Raw genomic sequence first — 25,049 nt, forward strand, 5'->3', positions numbered from 1 at the left:
AGTGGTGGCCCCAGTGTCTGAAGTGGTGGCTGGTGTCTGCGGAGCTGACCAGTGCCTGCAGTGGTAGCTGATGTCTGCAGAGCTGGCCGGTGTCTACAGCCATACATTACACTAGGGTGTAACAGGGACAAACAATATCAGTGGTCAGAGCAGGCGAGCGATCACACGGCTGAACTTTGTCGGAGTACAGACCACAGGGAACGGGAATAACATCTGGTACAGGAGGGAGGAGCATACAGAATGGGAATATTGTCTAATACAGTAGTGGGGAGCAGCAGGAATAGGAATCCAATCCGATGCAGGAGTGGACCATCCTTCTGTTGACAGTGTAGGGACCACAGGCAATGGGAATACTATGAGGTACAGAAGCAGGTAGTGGAATGGGGATAACATTCAGTGCATCAGTGGGGAGCATACAGAATGGGAATATTATCCAGTACAGAAGTGGGAATCACATGCAGTGGAGCACAAGGAATGGGAATACAACATCCCACATGGTTGGCTTGTCTGGAAAGTGAGATCACATGGGATTTAAGGTGAGCTAGCCAATTGGATAGAAAATAGGCTTGGTGGAAGGAGACAGAGAGTGGTAATGGAAGGTTACTTTCAGACTGGAGACCTGTGACAGTAGTGTGCCGCAGGGATCGGTGCCGGGTCCACTGTTGTTTGTTATATAAATGGTTTGGATGAGAATGTAGATGGCGTGATTAGTAAGTTTGCAGATGACAACAAAATTCGTGGTGTGGTAGACAGTGAAGAAGGTTGTCTAAGGTTACATCAGGATCTAGATATACTGGGAAAGTAGGAAAAGGAATGGCAGATGGAATTTAACTCAGCCAAGTGTGAAGTGATGCATCTTCGGAAGTTAAACTAAAAGGTCTTACTCAGTGAATCTCAGGACTCTAAGGGAGTTTTGTAGAAGAGAGAGACCTAGGGGTACAAGTACATAGTTCATTGAAAGTGGCAACACACGAAGATAGGGTGGTGAGGAAGGTGTATGGTATGTTTGCCTTTATCAAGTACAAGAGTTGGAACATCACATTACAGCTGCATAAGATGTTGATGAGACCACACCTGGAGTATTGTGTGCAGTTCTGATCTCCATGCTGTAGGATGGATGTGATTAAGGTAGAGAGGGTGCAGAAAAGATTCACAGGGATGTTGACACAAGAGACTGCAGTTGCTGGAATCTGGAGTTAAAAACAAGATGCAGGAGGAACTTAATGAGTCAGACATCAGTGGAGGGAAATCTTTGTCTATTTCTGGCTGAGGAGTGACCTTATAGAGGTTTATAAAACCTAGAGGGCATAGGTATAACGTGAAAGGGGAAAGATTTAAAGGTGACTTGAGGGGCAGGTTTTCACACAGAGCCTGGTAGGTATACGGAACGAGCTGCTAGAGGAAGTGGTAGAGACGGGCACAACTACAACATTTAAAAGATATTTGGACAGACACATGAGTAGGAAGGGTTTAGAAAAGTATGGGCCAAATGTGGGCAAATGGGACTAGCTCAGGTTGGCACTTTGGTCAGCATGGACAAGTTGGGCTGAAGGGCCTGTTTCCTTGCTGTAGAGTCAAAGAGTCATAGAGCAATACACTACAGATACAGGCCCTTTGGCCCAACAAATCCATGCTGACCATGGTGCCCACCCATCTAGTCCCAATTTCCTGCATTCAGCCCATATCCCTCCAAACCCCTCCCCTCCATGTACCTATCCAAGTGCTTCTTAAAGACACTATTTTACCTGCCTCAACCACTTCCTCCAGCAGCTTGTTCCATATACTCACCTCCCTCTGCGTAAAAAGTTGCCCCTCAGGTTTCTTTTAAATCTTTCCCCTCTTACCCTAAAGCTATGTCCCCTCAGTTTTGGACTCCCCTACCACAGGGAAAAGACTGTTACCATCCACCTTATCTATGCTTCTCATAATTTTAAACATTCCTATGAGGTCGCTCCTCATTCTCCTACGTTCCAAGTATAACTCTGTGACTATAATCCCATTCAATACAGGATTGGGGAGCAGCAGGAATGGGAATACAGTTCAGTGAAGGGGTGGGAAGCAGTAGGAATTGGAATACTGTCTGCTGCTGAAGTGGAGACTGTAAAGAATGGGAATTCCATCCACTGTAGGAGTGCGGACCACGGGGTATGGGAACATGGTCCAGTAGAGGTGTGGGTACTTGGAATACCAACCAATCCAGGAATGGGGATCACTGGGGTGGAAATAATGTCCTCTCCAGGAGCACAGGGAATGGGAATACTGTCCTCTATGAGAGTGGGCAGCAATGGGAATAGAAGTACTGTCTGATGCAGGAGTAGAGACCACAGGAAATGGGAATACTGGCCAATACAGGAGTGGAGATCTCAGGGAATAGGAATCCTGTCCAATGCTGGACCGGGGAACATAGTGAATGCGAATAAAGTCAGATGCAGGAGTGGGGACCACAGGAAATGGGAATATCATCCAAAACAGGAGTGGAGAGTGGAGGACCTGGAATATCATTCAGTGCAGGAGAGAGACCACAGGGAATGGGAATACCATGTGTTGTTGAAGTGGTGTCCTCAGGGAATGGGAATGTTGCTCTGTATGGGAGCAATCGGTGTGGGTCTGGGGTCTGCAGGGAGCAGGGATACCTTGTGTGGGCTGAGTGGGGCCACGGGGAGGTTGAAGACCAGTCAGTGTCAGTGTAGGACAAAAGGGCCACAGCTCTTTATTGGATCAACATCCTCTCATTATCTGTGGCTCACAATCCCCAACAGATCATCAGGAAACACCAGGTGAAGGGCAGTGCTGACATTGCCATCTTGGACATCCCAGAATTGAGAAAGGATAATATTCCGGGATCAGGAGCCTTTTGCCCTATCCTGTTGGGTGAGAGGAATGATGAGGGAGGAGTGCGGTGAACAGGTTTTGCCACTGTATTGAGCAGCACTCTGGAGCACCCATTCACCCACCTCTTTTTCACTCTAGATGCTTATCAAAGAGGGACGTCTGCTGAGATTGACCGATGGAGCCATGCAGCCTCGATACTGCTTCCTGGTAATTTGCACTTGCTTCATTTGAACTTATTTCAGGGCCTAACTTGTCTGCATGGTGTAAATGTTATCAGAGTATGTGGTGAATATTCACAGCATCATATGTGTTATCTTCCTAGACCAGGCAGATCAGCCGTGATCAACATACTGTACATCCTCCATGCTCTTGCAGACGTCACCTTCAGCACGGTCATCCCCATTCTATCATAGATTTCCCCATGTTCTCTCCAGCCCTCCCTCCTCTGCATCTGGAAACACACTTGTTTTCTCTCTCATCCAGTTCTGCTGAAGGGTCATTGACTTTCTTTCTCCACGGATCCTTCCTGACCTGCCGAATATTTCCAGGCCTGTGATTTCCCCATGTTCTCTCTGCATCCTTTCTGGAACATTGGATTTGCAACTTTCCCAATGTTTGTAACCATTCTAAGATCCAGGGAAATATGGAGAATTGCAGCCTATGAATGCAGCATCTGCTTTAGACCAGAATGGGAGATTGAGGATAGTGTTTGCATTGATTTCCATGGATTTCTGTTAATCTCACATTCCCTGACCTCTTTGTCTCTGACCCCCTACCCCTTCCTCTCCAACGCCCAACCTCTGTCCCTCTGACCCCCGACCTCTCTTTCTCTAATTAGATTCAGCTATAAATAGAAAGCCTTTCAGTCATACAGTTGTACATCACAGAAGCAGGCTCTTTGGCCCACAGCATCTCTGCTGACCATCATGCCTGTCTATACTAATCATACTTGTCTGCACTAATTCCATACCTGTCTATGCCCTGTTCTTTCAAGTACCTGTTTAGATGCCTCTTAAACATTGTTACTGTTCCTGCCTCCACCACCTCCTCTGGTAGCTCATTCCAGATGCTAACTATTCTTTGTGTGAAAAATTTACCACTCAGATCCCTTTTAAACCTCCTCCCTCTCACCTTCAACCTATGCCCTCTAGTTCAAGACACCCCTACCATGGGAAACAACTCTGTCTATCTACTTTGTCCATGCTTCTCATAACTTTATAAACCTCTATCATGTCACCCCTCAGCCTCTTTCACTCCAGAGAAATGAATCCCAGCCTATCCAATCTCTTTTTTTTACTCAAGCTCTCCAATCCAAGCAACATCCTGGTGAATCTTTTCTGCGCCATAATCACATCCTTTCTGTGGTGTGGCCTTCGTTGATAAAAAAAAATCCAATACCAAATGCCATAATTTGAGTGATTTCCCCTTATCAATAAAACTAGCATTTAAACAATGAAATATACCACCAAGGGTATTTAAATATAATCTCGACTGACGATTTTAGTTCTTAGACCAGTACCACTCACTTATTCCCATCAATGAAATTACAGAAAAATAAATTGAATCTGTCGTAAGAGTCATGAAATGAAAGTCAGGAACAGTAACAACATTTAAGAGTTTTAGACTGCCGTACACTGGGAAAAAGACTGTGACCATCCACCCTATCTATGCCCCTGATAATTTTACAAATCCCTGAGAATGGGTCCACAACTTCTCCCAGCTGATGTTACAGGAAGGACATCAAGACCTGACAACAGATGAGGCTCACAGGATAAGCAGAGTCAGTAACTTATCATTGTCTCCACAGCTGAGTGACGTCTTCCTGTACACGGTGCCTAAGTGCGGTGGCAAATGTCAGCTACGGAAAGTCCTACCACTGGAAGCTCTGAAGGTAAGTGGAGCAATGGAGTGTGTGGACGGGGGTGGGGGGGGCAGATGGAGTGTTGAGACGGGAAGGAGGAATGTTGAGGGGAGGGGAAGTGTTGAGGGGAGGGGAAGTGGGTGTGTTGAGGGGAGGGGAGGAGAAGGGGGAGTGTTGAGGGGAAGGGGAGTGTTAAGGGTTGGGCGAGGGGGGACATACAGGATAGGTATTTGTGGGGGATCACATGACCTCCAGTGATGCCCCTCTGTGTGGGGCATTCCCCCACCACTCTGATCTCAGGGTGGGAAGTATTAAAGTCACCCACTGGCACAGCACAGAAACAGACCATTCGGCCCAATATCTATACTGACCAATGGGCACCCATCATATCACTCCCATCTCCCAGTCCTTGGCCAACATCTGTCTGTGTCAGGATGATTCAGTCTGGACCTTCCTTACACACTGTCAGTATTTACACGTTGTCCTTACACACTTACACACTGCCTTTGCACACTTACACACTGTCCTTGCACGCTGTCAGTTTTTACACACTGCCCTTACACACTCAGTATTTACAGACTGTTCTTATACACTTACATGCTCCCTGCACACTAAGTGTTTGCACACTAAGTGTTTACACACTGTCCTTACTCACTTGCACACTGTCCTTACAGACTGTCAGTTTTTACACACGGCCCTTACACACTTAATCGCTGTCCTTGCACAGTGTTCACACACTGACCTTACACACTTACACATGGTCCTTACACAGATACACAATGTCCCATCCCGCCCCCCTGCCCTCCCCATGGGTGTGGCCCTGCCTCTCCTGCTCATTCTGGGCTGTGTTCCTTTACCAGGTGAGGAAGCTGTGTGCTGACATGGTGGAGAATGTGCTGAGGATTCAGGGTGTTCACGGATCGCTCACCCTCTGTGCCAGGTACCAGTGCTGCAGTCCCTCAGCCTCCTCTCACCCTCCCCTCTTCTCACCCTCATCCTCTCATCACACTCCCCTCTTCTCACCTTCACCCTCCCTCTTCTCACCCTCAGCCTCACCCTTCCCTCACCTTTCCTCTCATCATTCCCTCCCCTTCTTTCCTGCTCATCATTCTTTCCTCCTCCCCTCGGTCCTCCCTACCGCTGTCGTCACCCTCCCCTCCCCGTGTGTGTCAGTGTGGGTGTATCACAGGATCCATCAGTGGTGATGATGGGGGCATGATCTTCAAACATCCCCTCAGCGTGTTCAGTATGAGGGGGAGGGGGGAGTGATATCCCCCTCACCGTGTTCAGTGCCTATCTAAGAGCCTCTTAAACGCCTCCACCACTACTTCTGGCAGTGCATCCCAGGCACCCATTGCTCTGTGTAAAAAACTTGCCCCTCACATCTCCTTTGAACTTCTCCCTCTCACCTTAAATGCATGTCCTCTAGTATTGGACATTTCGACCCTGGGGATAAAAATGCTGTCCATCTATGCCCCTCATAATGTTATAAACTTCTATCAGATCTCCCGTCAGCCTCTGCTGCTTCAGAGAAAACAACCCAAGTTTGCCCAAGCTCATGCCCTCTAATCCAGGCAGCATCCTGGTAAACCTCTTCTCCACTGTCTCCAAAGCCTCCACATCCTTCCTATAATGGGGCAACCAGAACTGAATGCAATACTCGAGATGCAGCCTAACCAGAGTTTTATAAAGCTGCAACACAACTTCCTGACTCTTGAATTCAGTGCCTCAACTAATGAAAGCAAATATGCCACATGCCTTCATTAATATTCATACCCTATCAACCTGTGCAGTCACTTTCAGGGAGCTATGGACTTGGACCCCAAGATCCCTCAGCGCATCAACACTGTTAAGGGTTTTGCCATTAACAGTGTATTTTCCCTTTTCATTTGAACTCCCAAAGTGCAATATTTCACACATACCCAGATTGAACTCCATCTGCCATTTCTCTGCGCATATTTGCAACTGATCTATATCCCGCTGTATCCTTTGGCAATCTGCTACACTATCCACAACACAACCAATCTTTGTATTGTCTGCAAACTTACTAACCCACCCGTCCACATTTTCATCCAAGTCATTTATATATACCACAGACAGGGATCCCAGTACAGCTCCTTGTGGAACACCACTAGTCATGGACCTCAGCTAGAATAAGTCCCCTCTCCCACAACCCTTTTTTCTATGGCATGCCAATTCTGAATCCAAATGGCAAAGTCACCATGTATCCCATGCATCTCAATCTTCTGGATGAGTCTCCAACGAGGGACCTTGTCAAACACTTCACTAAATCCATGTAGACAATACCCACAGCTCTACCCTCGATAATCTCCTCCTCAAAAAACTCAATCAAGTCAGTTCAACGTGACCTGCCCAGCACAAAGCCATGTTGACTGTTCCTAATTAAGCCATTGCTCTTCAAATGCTCATAAATCCTATCCCCAAGAATCCTCCCCAGTAACTTCCCTACCACTGATGTGAGAGTCACCGGTCTTTAGTTAACAGGATTATCACTATTTCCCTTAAACAACAGGACAACATTAGCTACTTGCCAATCCTCCAGGACCTTGTCTGTGGCTAGAGAGGAAACCATGGTTAAGGCCCCAGCAATCTCATCTCTTGCCTTTCTCAATAAACTGGGCTGGGGTATATCCCATTAGGCCCTCGGGACTTATCCACCTTAATGTTCTTTAAGAGACCCAGCACTACCACCTCCTTTATCACAAAAGTGCCATAGCATAGTGGAACGCTTCACACTGAACTCATTATCCTACATGTCCTTCTCCTTAGTAAATACTGATGCACTCATTTAGGACCTCACCCACATCTTCCATCTCCAAGCACATGTTCCTTCCTTTATCTTTGAGTGGTCCTACCCTCTCCCTAGTTATCCTTTTACTTTTAATGTAGGTGTAGAATGCCTTGGTACCTTGGGATTCTCTTTAATCCTACATACCAAGGACTTTTCATGGCCCCTCCTGGCTCTCCTAATTCCCTTGTTGAGTTCTTTTCTAGCTTCTTTATAATCCTCAAGGGCCCTGTTTGATTTTAACTTCCTAAACCTTACATAAGCTTCCTTTTCCTTCTTGACTAAATTTACCACCTCTCTAGTAATCCAGGGTTCCCTTACCTTGCCATCCTTGTCCTTCCATCTTACTGGAACATACCTGTCCTGTACTCTGTGCAGTTGGTCTTTAAACACCCTCCACATGTCAGATGTGGACAGCCAAAAACAGCTGTTCCCAATTAACTCTCCCTAGTTCCTGCCTCATACTCTCATAGTTTGCCCTGCCCAAATTTAGAATCATAAGAGCACGGAAACAGGCTCTATCTATGGCCCAACTGGTCCATGCCGACCAAGATTCCCATCTAAGCTTGTCCTAGTTTCACACGTTTGGCCGATATCCCGCTAAAGCCTTTCCTATCCATGTATTCCAGTACCAGTCCTCCAACACCAGTCCTCCAACACCATCCCTCCCACACCGGTCAGAGAGTCATAGAATTATACAGCATGGAAACAGTCCCTTTGGCCCAACTAGTCCATGCCAAATGAAATGCCCGTTTGCCTACGTTTAGGCCATATCGCTCTGAACCTTTCCTATCCATGTACCTGTCAAAGTGCCTTTCAAATGTTGTTAATGTACCTGCCTCACCCACTTCCTCTGGCAGCTCATTCCATATACACACCACCCTCTGATCCCTATTAAATCTCTCTCCTCTCACCTTAAACGTATGCCCTTGAGATCTTGATTACCCAATCCTGGGAACAGGAATCAGAATCAGGTTTATTATCACTGACATACGAAGTGAAATGTGTTGCTTTGCAGCAGCAGTACAGTGCAAAACATAAAAATTATTATAAGTTACAAAGATAAATAAATAGTGCAAAAGAGTAATAACAAGGTAGTGTTTATGGGTTCACGGACCGTTCAGAAATCTGACGGCGGAGGGGAAGAAGCTGTTCCTCAAACTTTGAGTGTGGGTCTTTAGGCTCCTGTACCTCCTCTCTGATGGTAGTAATGAGAAGAGGGCATGTCCTGGATGGTGAGGATCCTTAATGATGGATGCTGCCTTCTTGAGGCACCGCCTCTTGAAGATGTCCTCGATGGAGGGGAGGATTGTGCCCGTGATGGAGCTGGCTGAGTCTACAACCCTCTGCATCCTCTTTTGATCCTGTGCATTGGAGCCTCCATACCAGGCAGTGATGCAACCAGTCAGAATGCTCTCCACTGTACATCTATAGAAATTTGCAAGAGTCTTTGGTGACATACCAAATCTCCTCAAACTCCAACTGAAGTAGATCCGCTGGTGTGCCTTCTTCGTGATTGCATCAATATGTTGGGCCCAGGATAGATGAAACTCCATTTGCCATTCCTTGGCCCACTTACCCAGCTGATCAAGATCCCTCTGTAAATTCTGGTAACCATCTTCACTGTCAGTGACACCACCTATTTTAGTGTCATCTGCAAACTTACTAACCATGCCTTGTACATTCTCATCCAAATCATTGATATAGATGACAAATATCAATGGGCCTAGCACTGAGTCCTGAGGCACACCACTAGTCACAGGCCTTCCACCATCACCCTCTGCTTCCTACCATTAAGCAATTCCATATCCAATTAGGCAGCTCTCCCTGGATCCCATGCGATCTAAATTTCAGGAGCAGCCTACCATGTGGAACCTTATTGCTCATTCCATATCCTTTGTGGAACACACAAAACAGTGCTGACTATCCCTAATCCACCCATCTTTCCAAATGCTTGTATAGCTTATCCCTCTGAATCCCTTCTTGTATCTTACCTACCACAGGTATTAGGCTTACTGGTCCATAGTTCCCAGGTTTTTCTTTGTAGATATTTTTAAAATAAAGGCACAACATTAGCCACCCTCCAGTCTTCCGGCACTTCACCCATCGCTAACAGTGATGCAAGTATCTCAGCCAGGACTCCTGCAATCTCTTCCCTAGCCTCCCACAGTATTCTTGGATATACCTGATCAGGCCTTGGAGATTTGTCTACAGTCATACGTTTTAAGATATCCAATACTGTAATGCAGACAATCCCTCAGACCCCTCCATTAACTATCTCATGGTCTGAAGTCTTCATATTCTTCTCCACAGTAAAAACAGAGGGGAAATATTCATTCAGGACCTTGCCCATCTTCTGCAGCTCCGCACAAAGATGTCCAGTTTGGTCTTTGAGGGGCCCTATTCATTCTCTCTCTAGTTAGTCTTCGAATATACTTATAAAATCTCTTCAGATTCTCCTAAATCTGCTCTGCCAAAGCTATCTCATGCCCCCTTTTTGCCCTTCTGACTTCCTCCTTGAGTACACTTCTGCATCCCCTATACCCCTCCTGGGATTCACTTGATCCCAGCTGCCCGTAACTAACACATCCTGCTTCTTTTCCCTGTCCAGAGCCTCAATATCCTTCATCATCCAGGGTTCCCTACTCCTGCCAGCCTTGCCCTTCACTCCAAGAGGAACATGTAGATCTTGTTCTCTCTATATCTCACTTTTAGCAGTCTCCCACTTGCCAGACATCCCTTTGCCTGCAAACAACCTACCCCAATCAACTTTTGCAAGTTTGTGTCTAATGCAATTTAGAACTTTAACTTGTGGACCAGATCTGTCTCCGTAACTAATTTAAAATTAATAGCACCATGGTCACTGGTCCCAGAGTGTTCCCAACTGACACCTCAGTCACCTGTCTTGCCCAATTTCCTAAGAGCAGGTCAAGCTTTGCCCTCTCTCTGGTAGGGCCTTTAATATATTGGGTGAGGAGACTTTCCTGAACACACTTAACAGATTCCACCCCATCTAAGCCCTTAGCACTATGGTAGTCCCAGTCTATACTAGGAAAGTTAAAATCCCCTACTGTGACAACCCTATTATTCCTGCAACTTTTTACAATCTCCTGCATGTTTGTTCATCTCATTCCCATTGATTTACAAAGGGCCTACAGTACAGTCCCAACAATGTGGTCATCCCCTCCTTATTTCTCAGCTCCACCCATAAAGCCTCACTGGATGATCCCTCAGCAGTTTCATCTCTGACTACTGCCGTGACATTCTCCTTAATCAGCAATGCAACTTCGCCTCCTCTTTCCTCCACCTCTATCCCACCAATAGCACCTGTACGCTGGAACATTTAGCTGCCAGTCCTGTCCCTCCATAGAACCATAGAACCATAGAACACCACAGCACAGAAAATAGGCCATTAGGCCCTTCTAGTCTGTACCAAAACTTTATTCCGCTAGTCCCATTGACCTGCACCCAGTCCATAACCCTCCAGACCTCTCCCATCCATGTATAGGAACATAGAAACATAGAAAAACTACAGCACAATTCAGGCCCTTCAGCCCACAAAGTTGTGCCGAACATGTCCCTACCCTAGAAATTACTAGGCTTACCCAGAGCCCTCTATTTTTCTCAGTTCCATGCACCTATCCAACAGTCCCTTGAAAGACCCTATCGTATCCGCCTCCACCACCGTTGCCGGCAGCCCATTCCATGCACTCACCACTGTCTGAGTAAAAAACTTACCCCTGACATCTCCTCTATATCTACTCCCCAGCACCTTAAACCTATGTCCTCTTGTGGCCACCATTTCAGCCCTGGGGAAACGCCTCTGACTATCTACCCGATCAATACCTCTCATCATCTGATATACCTCTATCAGGACCCCCTCATCCTCTGTCGCTCCAAGGAGAAAAGGCCGAGTTCCCTCGACCTGCTTTCATAAGGCATGCTCCGCATTCCAGGCAGCATCCTTGTAAATCTCCTCTGCACCCCTTCTATGGCTTCCACATCTTTCCTGTAGTGAGGTGACCAGAACTGAGCACAGTACTCCAAGTGGGGTCTGACCAGGGACCTATATAGCTGCAACAATACCTCTCAGCTCCTAAATTCAGTTTCCTGATTGATGAAGGACAATACACCATATGCCTTCTTAACCACAGAGTCAACCTGTGCAGCCGCTTTGAGCATCCTATGGACTCGGACCCAAAGATCCCTCTGATGCTCCACACTGACAAGAGTCCTACCATTAATACTATATTCTGCCATCATATTTGACCTACCAAAATGAACCACTTCAGACTGATCTGGGTTGAATTGCATCTGCCACTCCTCAGCCCAACTTTGCATCCTACCTATGTCCCTCTGTAACCTCTGACAGCCCTCCAAACTATCCACAACACCCCCAACCTTTGTGTCATCTGCAAACTTACCAACCCACCCCTCCACTTCCTTATCCAGGTCGTTTACAAAAATCACAAAGAGCAAGGGTCCAATTTATCTATCCAATTTATTCTTGAAACTTAAGAGCGACCCCGCATTTACCACGTCAGATGGCAGCTCGTTCCACACTCCCACCACTCTCTGAGTGAAAAAGTTCCCCCTACTGTTCCTCCTAAATCTTTCCCCTTTCACCCTAAAGCTATGTCCTCTCGTACTTATCTCTCCTAATCTAGGTGGAAAGAGCCTGCTCACATTTACTCTGTCTATACCCCTCAATTTTGTAAACCTCTATCAAATCTCCCCTCATTCTTCTGCACTCCAAGGAATAAAGTCCTAACCTGTTCAATCTTTCCCTGTAACTCAACTCCTGAAGACCCGGCAACATTCCAGTAAATCTCCTCTGCACTCTTTCAATCTTACAAATATCTTTCCTATAGTTAGGTGAGCAGAACTGCACACAATACTCCAAATTTAGCCTCACCAAAGTCTTTTACAACCTCACCATAACATCCCAACTCCTATACTCAAATACTTTGATTTACGAATGCCAGGATGCCAACAGCCTTCTTTACAACCCTGTGTACCTGAGACGCCACTTTCAGGGAATTATGTATCTGAACTCCCAGATCCCTTTGTTCCTCTGCACTCCTCAGTGCCCTTCCATTTACTGTGTATGTCCTACCTTGATTTGTCCTTCCAAAATGCAACACCTCACACTTGTCTGCATTAAGTTCCATCTGCCATTTTCTGGCCCATTTTTCCAGTTGGTCCAGATCCCTCTGCAAGCTTTGAAAGCCTTCCTCACTGTCCACTACGCCTCCAATCTTAGTGTCATCAGCAAACTTGCTGACCCACTTTCCCACATTATCATCTAGATCATTGATATAGACAACAAATAACAATAGACCCAGCACAGATCCCTGAGGCACACCACTAGTCACAGGCCTCCAGTCTGAGAAACAATCATCCACTACCACTCTCTGTCTTCTCCCACACAGCCAACTTTGAATCCAATTTACAACCTCTCCATGGATACCTAGTGTCTGAACGTTCTGAACTAACCTCCCATGTGGGACCTTGTCAAAGGCCTTACTAAAGTCCATGTAGACAACATCCAAAGCCTTTCCTTCATCTGCTTTCTTGGTAACCTCCTCGAAAAACTCTACAAGATTCGTTAAACACTATCTACCATGCTCAAAGCCATGCTGACTATCCTTAATAAGCCCTTGGCTGTCCAAATACCTGAATACCCGATCTCTCAGAATACCTTCCAATAATTTACCCACTACAGATGTCAGGCTCACCAGCCTGTAATTACCTGGTTTACTTTTAGAGCCTTTTTTAAACAACAGAACAACATGAGCTACCCTCCAGTCCTCCGGCACCGCAACCGTGGCTAAGGACATTTTAAATATATCTGCCAGTGCCCCTGCTCTTTCCTATCTCAAGGACCGAGGAAATATCATGTCAGGCCCAGGGGATTTATCTACCTTTATTTGCTGTAAGGCAGCAAGCACCTCCTCCTCTTTAATCTCTATATGTTCCATGACAGTACTGCTTGTTTCCCTTCCTTCCATATCCACTATGCCAGTTTCCTGAGTAACTACTGATGCAAAAAAACTGTTTAAGATCTCCCCCACCTCCTGAGGCTCCACACCTAGCCGACCACTCTGATCTTCTAGGGGACCAATTTTGTCCCTTACTATCCTTTTACTCTTAATATGCTTGTAGAAACCCTTCGGGTTTACCTTCACATTATCTGCCAGAGCAACCTCATGTCTCCTTTTTGCCTTCCTGATTTCCTTCTTTAGTATTTTCTTACAATTTCTATACTCTTCAAGTACCTCATTTGTTCCTAGTTGCCTATACCTGCTATACACCTCTCTCTTTTTCTTAACCAGATCGCCGATATCCCTCGAAAACCAAGGTTCCCTATGCCTGTTAGCTTTGCCTTTAATCCTGACAGGAACACGCAAACTCTGCACACTCAAAATTTCACCTTTGAAGGCCCTCCACTTACTGAACACATCCTTGCCAGAAAACAATTTATCCCAATCCATTCTTCCTAGATCCTTTCTCACTTCCACAAAATTGGCCTTTCTCCAATTTAGAACCTCAACTCGAGGACCAGTCCTATCCTTATCCATAATTAACTTGAAACTAATGACATTATGGTCACTGGACCCAAAATGTTCACCTACACATCTGTCACCTGACCTGTCTGGTTCCCTAATAGGAGATCAAGTATTGCATTCTCTCTCATTGATACCTCTATATATTGATTTAGAAAACTTTCCTGAACACATTTGACAAACTCCAAGCCATCCAGCCCTTTCACAGTGTGGGAGTCCCAGTCAGTATGTGGAAAGTTAAAATCCCCTACTATTACATCTTTCTGTTTCTTACATCGGTCTGCTATCTCTCTACAGATTTGCTCATCCAATTCTCTCTGACTATTGGGAAGTCTATAATACAACCCTATTAGTGTGGTCACACCTTTCCCGTTCCTCAGCTCCACCCATGTGGCCTCTGTAGATGAGCCCACCAGGCTGTCCTGTCTATGCACAGCTGTGATATTTTCCCTGACTAGTAATGCCACTCCTCCCCCTTTCATCCCTCCCCCTCTATCACGTCTGAAACAACGGAACCCTGGAACATTAAGCTGCCAGTCCCGCCCCTCTTGCAACCAAGTCTCCCTTAGCCATGTTTCTGTAATTGCTATAATATCCTAGTTCCATGTAGCTATCCATGCCCTGATTTCATCCGCCTTACCTGTCAGGCCAATTGCGTCAAAATAAATGCAATTTAATTCCAACTGTCTTTCCTTGCTCCCTGCCATGCTGCTGCTTGTCTCGTCTACTGTCCTTACTGTCATTGTATCCTATCTCAGCTTCGAGCCTCCCATCTCCCTCACTTCTCATTTGGATCCCACCCCCTCCCAATCCAGTTTAAGCCCTCCCTAGTAGCAAGAGCAAATCTCTCCGCTAAGATATTGGACCCTATCCAGTTTAGGTCACCTCTGTCCCAGAAGAGATCCCAATGGTCCAAAAATCTGAATCCCTGCCTACTGTACCAACTCTTCAGCCACTCGTTCATCTGCCCTATTCTCCTATCCTTACCCACACTAGCACATGCACAGGGAGTAATTCAGACATTACTACCCTCGAGGTCCTGCTTTTTAACCTCCTTCCTAACTTCCTATATTCACTCTGCAGGACCTTCTTCCCTCTTTCCACCCACATCATTTGTGCCAGCCTGCACAATGACTTCTGGCTGCTCACCCTCCCCCTTGAGAATGTTCTGCAGCCGCTCTGAGCCATTCTGAATCTTGGCACCAGGGAGACAACACATGATCCTAGGGTCCCTTTTGCGGCCAGAGTAGCTCCTGTCTGAGTCCCTAACTATTGAGTCTCCTCTCAGTATAGTCCTTACTGCCTTCACCCTTTCCTGCAGAGCCTCAGAGCCAGTCCTGGTGGCACAGACCTGGCTGCTGCTGTTGTAGCTGATCGGTCATCCTCCCCAGCAGTATCCAAAGGGACATACTTGTTGCTGAGAGAAATGGCCACAAGGGAATCCTGCTCCCTCTACCTTTCCTGGTAGTCTCCCAACTATCTGCTCTCTGCACCTTAGGTGTGACCACCTTGCTAAAACTCTTATGATGTTGTCTGATCCTAAGTATGTCCAGTTCCAGCTCCAGTACCTTTACACAGTCAGTCAGGAGCTGCAGCTGGGTGCACTTCCTGCAGGTGAAGTCACTAGGGACACTAAAAATCTCCCTAATATCGCACATCTTTCAGGAGGAGCATGCAACTGTCCTAATGCTATTCAAGCTATCCTAATAGGAAGAGTAATTCTAACGAAAACCTTACCTGCTTTTACCTGTTCCTCTGCTCAGCTTCCTCTCACTGAAGCCTCTCGAACCAGATTCCAATCACCCCCAGGTGAAAAAATTCTTCCTCAGATCCCCTCTGAATCTTACTCCTTACAATAAACCTATGCCTCTGATTATTTACACCTCTGAAATTGGGAAACATTTATTACTATCTATCCTATTTATGTCCTTTATAATTTTGTACACTTCTATCAGGTCCCCTCTCAGCCTCCTCTGCTTCAGAGAAAACAAGACCAGTCTCTCCACTTACCCCTCGTAACTGAAATGCTCCATCCCAGGCATTTCACATGTCAGTCTTCTCAGTGTGATCGAGCAGCAAATAAACAGAAGTGTTCATTTGCAGTCGGATGTTGGGAGGGGTGTATCACTGGAGGCTGGTCTTTATCTGATGAGGTGAACCATGTAACAGTTCCATGTCTCCCTTCCTTGTCAGCTCTGCCCAAGACTGTGATGACTGGGAATCTGCACTCAGCACTGCCGTGGAGGATCTACGCATCGTGCGGCCAATGCTGGCCCTGTCGGAGGAGCTGGAGGTTGGTGTTTGAGAGCCTCCACTTCCCACTGTGGTCCATTCCATTGTCCACACACACCCCACGGTCCACACTCACTCCACACACACACACACACACACACACACACACACACACACACACACACACACACACACACACACACACCACATACCTGAGCACTGGTCTCAGGGTGGGCCACTCAGCTGGTGGGACGTCCGGTTTGTCCACTCGCTACTGGGTGAGAGAGTTGGACTCGAGTCCGTCACTGGCACTGTGTTGTCTCTGCTCCATGACAGGGTCAGGACGTGTGAGCAGCAGCGGGGTAACTGACCGACAGACTGAGAGACCCACCATCCCACACACCCACGGACACACACACACCAACACACCCACAGATCCTCACAATCACGCACACACCCAAAGACCAACACACCCACACACTCAATGACAGACACATACACAGAGCCACACGCCCACAGACTGACAACCACACACCCACAAATGCATTCACCCACTGACCCACAGACTCACACATACCCACGGATGCACACACACCTGCAGACCCACATACACAAGCACCAACACTCCCACACAATCACAGACTGAAACACCCACACACTCACCAAAACACACACCCTCAAACCCATACACCCACAGAACTGCACACACACACCTACACCCTGAGACTCACACACCAAGAGACCCAGACACACCCACACACATGGACACACCCACAGATATACACACTCACAGACCCATACACACATACATCCACTCAAACACTCACACACCCACATACCTACACCCCCAGAGATCCACACACCCACACGTACACAACCACAGATACACACACACTCACTCACACACCCTCAGACCACAAAGCCACAGAAACCCCCCCCCACACACACACACACACACTGACCAACACACACAGACCAACACACCCACTGATCCACAGACCCATGGACACACACACACACACACACACACACTCTTCAGACCCACACTCCCACACACACCCGCAGATCCACACACACAAACACCAACACTCCCACAAAGGCACAGACCCTAACACCCATACACCAACCCACCCATACCTACACACCCATACCCACACACCCATACCCACACACTCAGATACACACACACACACACACACACACACACACACACACACACACACACTCTGACCCTCACATGCAGAGACCCACACACACGCACACACACACTCAGACACCTAGGGATGCATACTCCCAGACACCCACACACACATGTAGACACAAACACCCATATGCCCACACACCCACACTCTGGCACACCCATAGACCCAAACATCCTCAGACCTACACCTCCGCATATACATACACCCACAGACACACACACACACACACACACACACACACACACACTCCCACGCACCAACGGACCCACACACACACAAACACCAACACTCCCACACAATCACAGACACAAACATCCATACAATTACATACTCACACTCTCACATACACACACAACCACACACCCTCACACACACGCCCTCAGACCCACACACCCACAGATCTTCACACCTACACACTCACAAACCCACACATCCACAGACCCACCCACACACCCAAACGCCCACATACCCATACATACCCACACACACACCTACAGACCCATACACCCAAACATCCACAGATGCACACAAACCCACACACACTCCCACAAACCTACGTACACCCATTTTCCCACAGACACACACATCATCAAACGCACCCACAGAACAAAATACCCACATACCAACACACACACACATCCACACACCCACAGACCAACAAAGCCACAGACAGACACACCCACACACACTTACAGACCAAAAAACCCACACACCCACCCAAACACACCCGCTCAGACCCTCACAGCCACCAGAGACCCACACACCCAGACAGACCCACATGTCGACAGTCCCACACACACCCACAGACCCACACGCATGCATCCAGACACACACACACACACACAGAAACCCACACACCCCACACATCCACCCAAACACAATCCCACACACCCACACGCATACACAGACCCACACGCACACACTCTCAGACCCACACACGTACACATACATACACCCTAGGACCCACACAACTACACACTGAGACACACACACCCAGAGACCTACACACCCAGAGACCCACACAAAGAGACACACCCACAGTCCCACACACAGCCACTGATGCACACACACCCACCCAAACACAATCCCTCAGGCCCAGCCAACCACACACACACACACACACACTCACCCACATATACACCCACACACACCCTCACACACCCAGACACACTCACATACCACACACCCACCCAAGTACAATCCCTCCGACCCACACATACAGTTCCACACACTCATACCCTCAGAGCCACACATCCAGTGACCTACACACCCAGAGACACACAGACACAGACCAACACACACCCACAGATGCACCCACAGACTCATACACACGTACACCCACCCACTCATTCACACACCCAAAATGATGCACCCAGAGACCCACATACCCACCCACACACACACATACACACACAATCCCACCCACCCACAGACCCACACATGCACCCACAGGGCATTGATCGTGATCACTGAAAAGCCTGCTTTCACTAGACATCTGCCTCATTTTATCCGAGGGGGGAATGGCACTGGAGGCAACACAAGGAGGAAGCATGAAGCTGTGTCTCTCGTTGGCCATTCCCACCTCCAGGACAAGAGCAGTTGTGGTCAAGGTGAATGCGGCCAGTGTATACAGGCAGCCTGCCCTCTCATGGTGACATGGAGGTCCTCAGTGTGGTGAGAAGATGGGGACGGTCTCGAAGGGGATGATTCAAACTATTCCCTCTCCTGTCCTCACCGTGTCCATCTCATGGCAACGTTATACTGTCAGCTCTTTGTGCTTGTGAACTACCAGCAGCGTCTCTGTCTCTGTCTCCCTGTGTAGGTGAGCAGTGGTCTGGGAACCACAGCACCCATGCTCATCCCCGCTTCCCACGTGGTGATGTGTATGTTGTGTACAGCTGACTTCACCCTCCCGTGGAGGCGTCTGCATTGTAACACGTGTGGAAAGGTAAGTCCATCCATCACAACCCCAGTCCTCACATGTAACACGCATGGGAAGTTAAGTCTGCCTGTCACAATCCTGTCCTCGCGTGTAATATGTGCGTGAAAGTAAATCTGGCCATCGCAACCCAGTCCTCACCCTCACCACAGTCAGAGAATGGTAGAATTGTACAGCACAGAAATGGGCCCTTCAGCGCACCTTGTCCATGCTGCATCTCCACTATGTGATGCCTATCCACACCTATCTTCACTTATCCCATCTGCCTGCATAAGGACCGTTTCCCTCTATTTTCTTATCCAAGTTCCTGTCCAAATGCCTTTTAAATATTCTAATTGTATCTTCCTCCACTACCTCCTCTGGCAGTTTGTTCCAGATATATACCACCCTCTGTTTGAAAAACCTACCCCTCAGGTCCCCTTTAAGTTTCTTCACTCTCATCATAAACCTGTAGTTCTAGACTCCCTTACACTGGGAAAAAGATTCTGGCTATTCTATCTGTGCCTTCATAATTTTATAAACCTCTGTAAGGTCACCCCTCAGCCTCCTACATTCCAATGAGAATAAACAGCCAATCCAATCTCTCCTTATTATTAAAGCCTGCCATTCCAGGTAACGTCCTGGTCAATCTCTTCTGCGCTATTTCTTTTGCTACCACATCCTTCCTTGTAGTAGGCGACGAGAACTGTACACAATACTCCAAATGCAGTCTAACCAATGTTTTGTACAACTGCAATATAACTTCCTAACTCTTATATACAAGGCCTTGGCCTATGAAGGCAAGCATACCAAGTGCCTTGTTCATGACCCTATCCACCCATGCAAAAAACCTTCAGAGTGCTATGGACTTGCACCCCAATGTCCCCCTGTATATCAATGCTCCTAAAGTCCCTGCCATTTACTCTATAAGTCCTACCAGAATTTAACTTCAACATACCAAAACCTTCAAAAGCCTCACAAAATCCAACACTCATTCACAAAAAGAAATCTTATGACAGCTCATCAACTTGTTTGGATGAGGTCATGATCCATGTTTTTCCAATGGTATCGACAGGAAGGAAGATGAGGTCGTGCAAACGACAATTTAGGGAGTTAGGTAGTAAGTTTAAAACACAAGACCTCCAGGGCTTGCTCACTGTGCCACATGCTAGCGAGGCAAGAAATAGGAAGGTGGAACAGTTGAATGTGTGGCTAAGGAGCTGGTGCAGGAGGGTGGGCTTCAGATATATGGATCAATACGATCTCTGCCAGGGCAGGTGGAAGGGCAGGGCACTTATACAAGAGGATCAGGTTGCACCTAAACTGGAGGAGAACCAATATCCTGGCAGGGAGATTTGCTCTTGCTGCTCAGGAGGGTTTAACCTAGTCTGGGAGTGGGGTTGGACCCAAAGTAGTAGTGAGGCAGATGGGAAAGTTGAGGCAAATACAAATGTTAAAGCAAGAAAGTTCAGTAGACAGGACAGGCAGGAGCAAGACAGGGAGCAAGGAAGGTCTGATAGACCAAACCGCATTGATTTTAATGCAAGAAACCTGATGGGTAAGGCAGATGAACTCATCAGGCTCCTTGCACTAGGATATTATAGCCATTATAGAAGTGTAGTTGAGGGATGGGCAGGACTGGCAGCTCAGGCGTGATTGAGGCAGAGGTAAGAGAGGAGGGGAAGTTGTGTTTTTGATTGGTGAGAACGTCACAGCGGTCTGAGGGAACACCCAGTGGAACTTAGAGCTATGGGTGGAACTTAAAAGATAAGAAGGGGTTGATGGCTTTGATGGGATTGCGCTATAGCAGCCTCCCAACAGTCAGAGGAATAAATATGTAGGGAGATCACAGATAGTTGAAAGAATAATAAGGTTGTAATGATAGAGGCTTGGATGGCACAAAATTTGTTAAATGTGTCCAGGAATGTTTTCTCAGACGATAGGTAGATGGCCCTACATCTTGGAGAGGAGGCAACACTGGACCTCCTGTTGAGAAATGAGGCTGGGCAAGTGACTGAAGTGTCAGTGGGGGAGCACCTTTGGACCAGTGACCATTATTCTTAGTTGTAAAATAGTAATGGAAAAAGTTGTGGACTGGTCTACAAATTAAAATCCTAAATTGGGGCAAGGCTGATTCTGAAGGCAGCAGACAGGAACTTGCAAAGGTTTATTGGGAGAGGCTGTTTGCAGGTAAAGAGATACCTGGCAAGTAGGAGGCTTTTAAAAGTGAGATAGGGAAAGTACAGGACCAACATGTTGCTGTTAGAGTGAAGGACAAGGCTGGCAGGATTAGGGAACCCTGGATGATGAGGGATTTTGCTGTGGTCAGGGAAGAGTAGGTGGCATGGGTCAGGTACAGGCAGCTGGAATCAATATCCCTTGAGGAATATCAGAGAGTACACTGAAGAAGGAAATCAAGAGGGCAAAAATAGGACAGAAGAAAGCTTTGGTGGATAAAGTGAAGGAGAATCCTAAGAGATTCTACAAATGTATTAAGAGGTGTAAAACGAATATTTCTCATTTGGACTCGAGGGCTTCGGTTTGGAGGACTTTGGAGCAGCTAAGTTTTTTCTGTTTATCACTTTTATTAGGGTTTTAAGTGTAAGCGTTAATTTTTGTTAGGGTTTTAAGTGTAAGGGTTAGATTTTTATAACTTTCTTTGGTAAGTGTTTTAAAAGTTTTTTCTAACGAGTCGAGTGGGGGCTGGATTGCGCAGGTGCGGCGTGGGCAGCTTAAAAAAGCAAACAGCCTATAGAGTGGGCAACGTTGGAGCGGACAGCTGAGTGAGAGGCAGCAGAGTGGTCGGGCTTTGGCTCAAGGGGCTTCGGCGTGAAGGGGCAAGGAGGGTAAGTAGCTGGTAAGTAGGTAAAGGTAAGGTTTACCTGTTGTCTATTATAGATTTGTAGGTGGGATTAACTAGGGAAAAAAGAAAGGTAGTCAGATGGAGGACATGGTCATATGCTGCAGCTGTTTGATGTGGGAACTCGTGGACCTTGCTGCGGTCCACGATGGCCACATCTGCAGTAAGTGCTTGAGGCTGGACAAACTTCAGCTCAGAGTTGATGAGCTGAAGTCGCAGCTACAAACACTGCGCAGCATAAGGGAGGGAGAGAGTTATGTAGACACGGTGCATCAGGAGGCAGTCACCCCCCTTAGAGCAGGTACATCTGAGGTTCAGGATGCAGATGGAATGGTGACTGTCAGGGGAGGGAAGAGGAAGAAGAAGAAGTCAGGCAGGCAGACAGTCAGGGAACCCCGGAGGCTGTTCTCCTCAGTAAGAGGTTTTCTGCCTTGGAGGCTGTTGAGGGGGATGACCTGCAGGGGCCTAGCTGCAGTAACCAGGCCTCTGGCACTGGGGCTGGTACTGCTGCTCAGAAAGGAAGGGTGGGAAAGAGACATGTGGTAGTGATAGGGGACTCGATAGTCAGGGAAACACATAGGAGGTTCTGTGGCAGTGAGCATGAATCCCGGATGGTATGTTGCATACCAACTATCTTTCAACTATCTATATTAACTAACTATATAACTATATTTCAATTAACTATATTTCAACTATCTTTCAACTCTCCCTCCCAGGTGCCAGGGTCCGGGATGTCACTGATCGGGTCCACAGGATTCTTGAGCGGGAGGGAGAGCAGCCAGAAGTTGTGGTCCACGTTGGCACCAACGACATAGGTAGGAAGGGGGATGAGGTCCTGAAGAGCGAGTTCAGGGAGCTAGGCAGAAGACTGAGGAACAGGACCTCAAGGGTAGCAATCTCGGGATTGCTGCCGGTGCCACGCGATAGTGAAGGCAGGAACAGGAGGAGGTGGCAGATAAATGCGTGGCTGAGAAGTTGGTGCAGGAGGGAGGGTTTTAGATTTCTGGATCATTGGGATCTCTTCTCGGGAAGGTGGGACCTGTGCAGAGAGGACGGGTTACACCCAAACCAGAAGGGGGCCAATATCCTTGCGGCTAGGTTTGCTAGGGTGGTTCGGGAGGGTTTAAACTAGTTTGTGAGGGGGAAGGGAACCGGAGGAGTAGGTCAGAGGAAGAAGGGGATGGGGAAAAGTTAGATCAAACAGGTAGAGATGCTTTGGGGAAGGAGAAGCAGAATATAGGCTATAAAAGTAGTAAGGTAGATGGACTGAGGTGTGTTTACTTAAATGCAAGAAGTGTCAGGAATAAGGGAGATGAACTGAGGGCTTGGATAAGGATGGGGGACTATGATATTGTGGCTGTTACTGAGACGTGGCTGACGTCAGGGCAGGAGTGGATATTGAATATTCCTGGTTTTTGGTGTTTTAAGAGGGATAGGGAAGGGGGGAGAAGAGGAGGAGGGGTGGCGATACTGGTCAGGGACACTGTTACGGCTGTGGAAAGGATGGATGTTGTAGAAGGATCATCTCTAGAGTCTGTATGGGTGGAAGTAAGGAACAAGAAAGGAGCAGTTACTCTACTCGGAGTATTCTATAGGCCCTCCGGTAGCAGTAGAGATAGAGAGGAGCAGACTGGCAGGCAGTGTTTGGAGAGAAGCAAAAATAACAGGGTTGTTATAATGGGAGACTTCAACTTCCCAAATATAGACTGGAACCTGCTTAGTGCCAAAGGTTTAGATGGGACGGAATTTGTTAAATGTGTCCAGGAGGGATTCCTGACGCAGTATGTCGACAGGCCAACTAGAGGGAATCTAGTTTTAGGAAATGAACCGGGACAGGTGAAGGATCTATTGGTGGGTGAGCATTTGGGGGACAGTGACCATTGCTCCATAACCTTTAAAATTGTCATGGACAGGGACAGGTGCAGAGAGGACAAGAAGATATTTAACTGGGGAAGGGCGAACTATAAGGCTATAAGGAGAGAACTTGGGAGTGTAAATTGGGATGTCCTTTTTGAAGGGAAATGTACCATGGAGATGTGGTCGATGTTCAGGGATCTTATGCAGGATGTTAGGGATAAATATGTCCCGGTGAGGCAGAGAAGGAATGGCAGGGTGAAGAAACCGTGGGTGACGAGAGAGGTGGAACGACTTGTTAGGGAGAAGAAGGTAGCGTACATGAGGTATAAGCAGCAAGGTTCAGACAGGGCCCGTGAGGAATATAGGGTAGCGAGGAAGGAACTTAAGAAAGGGCTGAGGAGAGCTAGAAGGGGACATGAAAAGGCGTTGGCTAGTAGGGTTAAGGAAAATTCCAAGGCCTTTCTCACGTACATGACGGGTAGGAGGATGACTAGGGTAGAGGTATGTCCGATTAAAGACAAAGGTGGGAGAATGTGCCTGGAGGCGACGGAAGTGGGAGAAATTCTCAATGAATACTTCTCTTCGGAATTCACCAAGGAGAGGGGTCTTGATGACGTGGAAGGGAGTGCTGATAAGGGTAATGTTCTCGAGGTTGTAGATATCAAGAGAGAGGATGTGTTGAAGTTGTTAAATAATATCAAGACAGATAAATCTCCGGGGCCTGACGGGATTTTCCCCAGGCTGCTTCGAGAGGCGAGGGAGGAGATTGTTGAACCGCTGGTAGGGATCTTTGAGTCCTCGTTGTCCACGGGGATGGTGCCGGAGAATGGGAGGGTGGCGAATGTTATCCCCTTGTTCAAAAAAGGTAGTAGGGATAGTCCAGGGAATTACAGATCGGTGAGCCTTACGTCT

At 47.4% G+C, this 25,049-nt stretch overlaps 1 protein-coding gene across 1 annotated transcript in view; it reads left to right on the forward strand.

Moving 5' to 3' along the window:
* The window catches only part of LOC127571380 (FYVE, RhoGEF and PH domain-containing protein 5-like), a 165,868-nt gene that overhangs the window by 72,322 nt on the left and 68,497 nt on the right, over positions 1-25,049 (forward strand). Inside the window, exons 12-16 of the mRNA XM_052017694.1 lie at positions 2,971-3,039; positions 4,640-4,723; positions 5,554-5,633; positions 16,262-16,361; positions 19,325-19,450. Of these exons, the coding sequence (XP_051873654.1) occupies positions 2,971-3,039; positions 4,640-4,723; positions 5,554-5,633; positions 16,262-16,361; positions 19,325-19,450 (459 nt within the window). The remainder of the gene's footprint in view (positions 1-2,970; positions 3,040-4,639; positions 4,724-5,553; positions 5,634-16,261; positions 16,362-19,324; positions 19,451-25,049) is intronic.

The sequence above is a fragment of the Pristis pectinata genome, chromosome 6 (assembly GCF_009764475.1).
Source record: "Pristis pectinata isolate sPriPec2 chromosome 6, sPriPec2.1.pri, whole genome shotgun sequence".
Taxonomy (NCBI): domain Eukaryota; kingdom Metazoa; phylum Chordata; class Chondrichthyes; order Rhinopristiformes; family Pristidae; genus Pristis; species Pristis pectinata.